The sequence below is a fragment of the Sinocyclocheilus grahami genome, unplaced genomic scaffold (assembly GCF_001515645.1).
Source record: "Sinocyclocheilus grahami isolate Dianchi unplaced genomic scaffold, SAMN03320097.WGS_v1.1 scaffold76.1, whole genome shotgun sequence".
Taxonomy (NCBI): Eukaryota; Metazoa; Chordata; class Actinopteri; order Cypriniformes; family Cyprinidae; genus Sinocyclocheilus; species Sinocyclocheilus grahami.
In genome coordinates, this window is record NW_015505255.1 from 2,673,263 (window position 1) to 2,680,906 (window position 7,644).

General features: G+C 41.8%; 1 protein-coding gene and 1 pseudogene across 2 annotated transcripts in view; both read right to left on the reverse strand.

Annotated features, from left to right (window-relative positions):
- Window positions 1–1,253: 1,253 nt before the first annotated feature.
- On the reverse strand, window positions 1,254–4,330 carry LOC107585998 (sorbitol dehydrogenase-like; annotated as a pseudogene).
- Window positions 4,331–4,461: 131 nt separating this feature from the next.
- Window positions 4,462–7,644, reverse strand: part of LOC107585997 (sorbitol dehydrogenase-like) — a 6,301-nt gene continuing 3,118 nt past the window's right edge. The window contains exons 7-9 of one of the 2 annotated variants that reach the window (XM_016273213.1): window positions 5,209–5,387; window positions 5,017–5,138; window positions 4,462–4,861 (exon numbers count right to left, since the gene is read on the reverse strand). In XM_016273213.1, the coding sequence (XP_016128699.1) occupies window positions 4,696–4,861; window positions 5,017–5,138; window positions 5,209–5,387 (467 nt within the window). In that variant the 3' untranslated portion in view covers window positions 4,462–4,695. The remainder of the gene's footprint in view (window positions 4,862–5,016; window positions 5,139–5,208; window positions 5,388–7,644) is intronic. The other variant, XM_016273212.1, reaches the window with a different exon arrangement.

Sequence of the window (7,644 nt, forward strand, 5' to 3'; positions counted from 1 at the left end):
GTTTTTGTCTTGAGGCAGCTGCTGGAGAAGAGTCGAGAACAGCACAAAAATCTTCACGTAGCCTTCATCGACCTCAGCAAAGCTTTTGACACCATCAACCGTGAGCTGCTCTGGAGAAACCTCTCCAAACTTGGGGTACCACCCAAGTTTCTTAACATCCTACAGCAGCTGCATGATGGGATGCAAGCCAGAGTACCGGGAGAACTCAAGTCTGAGTCTTTCGAGGTAAACGTTGGGGTGAAGCAAGGCTGTGTCTTGGCTCCGGTGCTCTTTAACATCCTCCTCTCTGCCATCACCTGCCTCTTCCATCGTGTCATGGGGCATGAAGACGGTGTCCATGTGGAATATCGACTTGACGGTAGCCTCTTTAACATCCGTTGACTCCAGGCCCGCACAAAGACAAAGTCCTGCCAAATCTGTGAGCTTCAGTATGCTGATGACTGTGCGATTTTGGCCCACAGCCCGGACTCTATGCAGCACGCTCTAAATACAATATCTAGTCTGTACCAATCTTTTGGTCTACAGGTTAACACTCAAAAAACCGAGGTTATGTCCTATCTCTCTACCCCCGCCCCCATACCCCCCAGTTTTCACATAAATGGTGTTCCACTTAAAACAGTGGACCACTTCACCTACCTCGGCTCCACCTTGTCCTCATGTTGCTCCCTTGACACTGAAATACACACCCGAATAAATAAAGCCTCATCATCTTTTGGACGCCTACGCAGCAGGGTTTTTGAAAACCATAACCTGAAGATCAGTACCAAGGTCGCTGTTTACAATGCGGTATGTCTCTCCACTCTGCTTTATGGGGCAGAGTCATGGACCCCATACCGCCAGCACATTATTAACCTAGAGGCCTTCCATATATGCTGTCTACAGAAGATCCTCAATTTGTCCTGGGAAGCTCGAATTCCCCACACAGTCATCCTTAGCAATACTGACTCAGTTTGCATGGAAGCAGCAGTGGCCCAAAAACATCTGCGTTGGCTAGGGCACACCATACGCATGCCTGAACATCGCATGCCCCGCCAAGTCCTCTACAGTCAACTAATGGGTGCAAAGTGTTCTGCTGGAGGGCAAAAGCGGCGCTTTAAGGATTACACTAGGGACCTCCTAAAGCGAGCGAACATCCCCCTCACGCAGCTTGAATCTCTGGCACTTGCCAGGTCAGCCTGGCAGGTCACCTGTGCCACTGCAGTCTCTCAAATACGAAAAACACACACCCAATAATGAAACTCCTTTATCTGATCTTAGGAGAGATTAGAGGGACATTGCCAAGCTTTATAGCAAGATAGAGGCTATTCATTATGAGTGTGTGTGAGAGCGACAATCATTCTCCAATTTTGAAGATCACTGCTCCCCCTAGAGTTTATTCAAATACACTACAATATTTTTCATAAACATTGAAGAATCAAATAAGGGAACAAAAACACAATAAGCATAATTAAAACATAATCAAAGAGTTATATACTGTGCTTAAAGGTTACTTCAAGTATGAGATATCATTTGTAAAGATTAGCTGTTTATAAACAAGATTAACATTAGTAAACTCTAATCATGACCAGCTATTATTAGAGGATAATATTAAAAACTCAAAAGTGTTTCATTTTAATACTGTTAATGATTCTATAAGACAAAAGGTTTAATTTGGACTATATTTTAATCATGTAAAATTCTAAGATGCTCAATTTCATCCATTGTAAACAGAATTGCTGTATTTCTGAGACACATCTCATGGGTTCTGGTCATTCTTGTCACATTTTAATATGACCTTAACCCCAAGCCTTTGGCGTGACATCTCAGAGGCCTGCATAGCCTGCTCCAGCGGGAAACGGTGGGTGACCAGGGGCTTGACGTTCACCTTCTTAGACGCCAACATAGAAATGGCCACCGGCCAGCTGGAGTAACCATGAGGGATCATGGGCAAAAGTGTAAATAGTATTATGCATACATTTTTTTCATCTTTTGATCTACTCAAATCAGTTGTATGTGAATTCCCAGACTTACATGTTACAGTAGCGGAATACACCTCTGATGTCAACTTCTCTGACAGCTGCATTGAGAAGAGATACGGTGGTCATCTCAGCACCAAGCCCAACCAGCACCACCACTCCTCCAGAACGAGCAGCCTAGACAAAAACACCATCATCAGCACAAAATAAGGCTAGCAGTATGACTTTATTTTTGTCTTAAACTTACATAGATGGCTGTTTGAATGCTGCTCTGCACTCCAGTGCATTCTATGCTGATTTGAGGCATGCAACCAAGCATTCCCTCCACTTTTTTGGCCATCTCCTTTGGTTCATCCTCTATCTTCACATGCAGCAGGAAGTCTGCCCCCATCTCTTTAGCCTTGGCAAGCCGATCAGAGTATAGATCTAAAATAAATAGATACATTATAAGTCCAATTTATACAATACTGTATAATTCCCTTTCACATAACACAGGATGCATGACTTACCGCTTATTATTACTTGTGAAGCACCCATGGCTTTGGCCGCCAACAAAGACACCAGCCCAATTGGTCCTATGTTGATAAAAACAAACACATATATTGTCAAAAATATATTTTTGCTATAACCAGTCACACTTCCCAAAAGCCATGTTATCCAGATGTGATATTAGCTGACTAAGCAACAACTGTTTTGCAGTCCTGACACGCTATAGAAAAGTGGCAGTGGCCAAGAAGTATTTTTTGCTATAACCAGTCACACATCCCAAAAGTTATGTAACAGAGATGATGTTCTGAAAATAATGCATACTATCAGTGATTTTAAATTAACAAGCACCAACTGTTTTACCATCCTGACGCACTAGGTAGCCAATCAGTGTAATGATCTCTGACTTCATGGCCATTGTGGCCATGAAGTCAGAAATCATTACACTGATTGGCTAGTTAATGTGTAACAGTTGCACAAACATGTGTAATCATTATACAAGACTGACCTGCACCGCAGACAAACACTGAGCTTCCAAGAGTGACTCCTGCCCTCCTGCAAGCATGAATGCCCACTGACAAGGGTTCGATCAGGGCTCCCTCCTCATAGGTTAAGTTATCAGGAAGCCTGCACACACACACAGTCACATATATGATTAAAATGCACAGAATTAAAGTCCCATGGACTCCCTCATTATATCATTTATCCAGTAATAGTGATCTGACTTGTAGCAGAAGTTTGCATTGTGTTTGTAGTATCTGCAGAGGGTTCCATCATCTGGAGGAGTGGCACAGAAGAATATGCTGGGAGACAGATTGTAGTGTCCAGATTTAAAGAACTCATCTACTTCACGAGGAACTCCAGGCTCAACGGCAACTCTGTCTCCTGTTGAATACAAAAATTACAGCAGAAACAGTACATTTATTCTAAGCATAATTGTTTATACAACAGAGAGAACTAACCTGCTTTGAGGTGCGTCACAGCAGAGCCCACTTTCACCACACGACCAGAGGCTTCATGTCCCAAAACCATGGGCTGTTTCAGCACAAATCCCCAATGCGGCCGTTCTGCCACATGTGCACATCTGACCCACAGAATGCATCTGAAGTAACACCTCTTCAATAAAGATCCAGCAAATTAATAAATTAACATGAACGTTTACATGCTCATCATTACACTGTATTCGAAAATATATAGTGACTACATACCATTTGGTCCTGGTTCCGGAATGGGACGCTGTTCCTATTCAAATGAAAGCAAATCTGCAATTAGCAACTGCAATCAGAGTTCACATTTTCAGCTAAAATTCATTCAAAATCATACCAGTCTGAGCTCTCCTTTAGAGTGCACGACCACAGAGAGGTTATCTTTGTCCATTTGATTCACTCATACACGTCCATTCACGTTATTTGCTTCCGTACGGATCATGAGAGCGTTCCCTCACGCGCACTGACGGTAAGGTCTGCTATCGCATATCTTGCTGATTTGTGATTTCTCAGCAGGTCATTCAAGTCGCTCAAAACGCTGGACAAAACGCAGTTTGTACAAAAATATGACAAATGCTGTGCATTTCAGCAGTGCCCTTAATCTAATGATAATCAAAATAAAATAAAACAAACTTCAGTGATGCGTAAATGAAAGTTATTCTTTGATTTAGATGACCATTTTTGCATGTAACATTTACATTATTTTATGTAAAAGGATATAATGGACTACTTGCACAACTACTTCCGAGTTCTACTTATTATGGTTCAATTTACATGGTTAGCAAATACAGGAAAAATATACATAATGAAAATGATTAAAAATATAAACAAAACTTATATTGTACTTAAAGCAACCACTCAGACCAACTCAAGTATCCTTGCATCATAAATCTATGGTAAAGCTTCATTGTTTGTAAGCACTTTTAAGGTAAGTAAACTGTAAAAAAAAATGACCAGCTATTAGTATAGCATTATATTAAAAACTGCACTCTTGACAATGTTACATGAAATTCCATTTTAATACTCTTCATGATTATATAATAACAAACGGTTGGTTTATAAACACTTTACTAATGTAAAACGCTACATATTCATTCAATTATAATGCAACTGGAATTATAAATAATTCGATCCACTGTGAAGAAGTATCACTTAATTCCTATGACTGTTGTACCTGAGGTTACTCGCAAAATTAACTGGATCAAACAGATTTATTCAAGCCACTGTAGCTAGGCAATAATAATCAGGTGTGGGTCTAAGTGTTGATCTCATGGGTTTTGATCATTCTTGTCACATTTTAACATGACTTTAACCCCTAGTCCCTGGCGGGTGGTTTCAAAGGCCTCCACAGCCTGCTCCAGTGAGAAACGGTGGGTGACCAGGGGCTTGACGTTCACCTTCTTAGACGCCAACATAGAAATGGCCACCGGCCAGCTGGAGAAACAATGAGGGAACATGGGTAAAAGTGTGCAAAGGAGTAAAATCTTATTTTGAAATGTACATACTACAATAAATCTTTTTTATCTACATTGTACTAAAACTCCTGAAGCAGCCATATGTAGATCCCAAGCCCAAGTGATCCTACTTACGTGTTACAGTAGCGGAATACACCTCTGATGTCAACTTCTCTGACAGCTGCATTGAGAAGAGGTACGGTGGTCATCTCAGCACCAAGCCCAACCAGCACCACCACTCCTCCAGAACGAGCAGCCTAGACAAAAACACCATCATCAGCACAAAATAAGGCTAGCAGTATGACTTTATTTTTGTCTTAAACTTACATAGATGGCTGTTTGAATGCTGCTCTGCACTCCAGTGCATTCTATGCTGATTTGAGGCATGCAACCAAGCATTCCCTCCACTTTTTTGGCCATCTCCTTTGGTTCGTCTTCTTTCTTCACATGCAGCAGGAAGTCTGCCCCCATCTCTTTAGCCTTGGCAAGCCGATCAGAAGACAAATCTACAAATACAGATAAAAAGGATAGACTTTATAAGTGCAATTTATACATATATAATTCTCTTTTATACATATATACATTACCGCTTATTATTACTTGTGAAGCACCCATGGCTTTGGCCGCCAACAAAGACACCAGCCCAATTGGTCCTATGTTGATAAAAACAAACACATTTATATTGCAGCCATTTGCTAAAATCATTTAAGTTATTTTTTTTTCCTCATTAATGTACACACAGCACCCCATATTGACAGAAAAACACAGAATTGTTGACATTTTTGCAGATTTATTAAAAAAGAAAAACTGATATATCACATGGTCCTAAGTATTCAGACCCTTTGCTGTGACGCTCATATATTTAACTCAGGTGCTGTTCATTTCTTCTGATCATCCTTGAGATGGTTCTACACCTTCATTTGAGTCCAGCTTTGTTTGATTATACTGATTGGACTTGATTTGGAAAGCCACACACCTGTCTATATAAGACCTTACATCTCACAGTGCATGTCAGAGCAAATGAGAATCATGAGGTCAAAGGAACTGCCTGAAGAGCTCAGAGCCAGAATTGTGGCAAGGCACAGATCTGGCCATGGTTACAAAAAAATTTCTGCTGCACTTAAGGTTCCCAAGAGCACAGTGGCCTCCATTCCTTAAATGGAAGACGTTTGGGATGACCAGAACCCTTCCTAGAGCTGGCCGTCCGGCTAAACTGAGCTATCGGGGGTGAAGAGCCTTGGTGAGGGAGGTAAAGAAGAACCCAAAGATCACTGTGGCTGAGCTCCAGAGATGCAGTCGGGAGATGGGAGAAAGTTTTAGAAAGTCAACCATCACTGCAGCCCTCCACCAGTTGGGGCTTTATGGCAGAGTGGCCCGACGGAAGCCTCTCCTTAGTGCAAGACACATGAAAGCCCGCATGGAGTTGTGAGATGGTGAGAAATAAGATTCTCTGGTCTGATGAGTCCAAGATAGAACTTTTTGGCCTTAATTCTAAGTGGTATGTGTGGAGAAAACCAGGCACTGCTCATCACCTGTCCAATACAGTCCCAACAGTGAAGCATGGTGGTGGCAGCATCATGCTGTGGGGGTGTTTTTCAGCTGCAGGGACAGGATGACTGGTTGCAATCGAGGGAAAGATGAATGCGGCCAAGTACAGGGATATCCTGGACGAAAACCTTCTCCAGAGTGCTCAGGACCTCAGATTGGGCCGAAGGTTTACCTTCCAACAATACAATGACCCTAATCACTCTGCTAAAATAACGAAGGAGTGGCTTCAGAACAACTCTGTGACTGTTCTTGAATGGCCCAGCCAGAGCCCTGACTTAAACCCAATTGAGCATCTCTGGAGAGACCTAAAAATGGCTGTCCACCAACGTTTACCATCCAACCTGACAGAACTGGAGAGGATCTGCAAGGAGGAATGGCAGAGGATCCCCAAATCCAGGTGTGAAAGACTTGTTGCATCTTTCCCAAAAAGACTCATGGCTGTATTAGATCAAAAGGGTGCTTCTACTAAATACTGAGCAAAGGGACTGAATACTTAGGACCATGTGATATTTCAGTTTTTCTTTTTTAATAAATCTGCAAAAATGTCAACAATTCTGTGTTTTTCTGTCAATATGGGGTGCTGTGTGTACATTAATGGGGAAAAAAATTAACTTCAATGATTTTAGCAAATGGCTGCAATATAACAAAGAGTGAAAAATTTAAGGGGGTCTGAATACTTTCCGTACCCACTGTATATAGTCAAAAATATATTTTTGCTATAACCAGTCACACTTCCCAAAAGCCATGTTATCCAGATGTGCTATTAGCTGACTAAGCAACAACTGTTTTGCAGTCCTGACACGCTATAGAAAAGTGGCAGTGGCCAAGAAGTCAGAGGTAATTACACTGATTGGCTAGTTAATGTGTAACAGTTGCATAAATATCAATCATTAGAAAAGACTGACCTGCACCGCAAACAAACACTGAGCTTCCGAGAGTGACCCCTGCCCTCTTGCAGGCATGAATGCCCACTGACAAGGGTTCGATCAGGGCTCCCTCCTCATAGGTCACATTATCGGGAAGCCTGCACACACACACAGCCATATACATGATTATTATGCAAAAAAATGAAAGTGCTATGGACTCCCTCATTATATAAACCAGTAATCCAGTAATAGTGATCTGACTTGTAGCAGAAGTTTGCATTGTGTTTGTAGTATCTGCAGAGGTTTCCATCATCTGGAGGAGTGGCACAGAAGAATATGCTGGGAGACA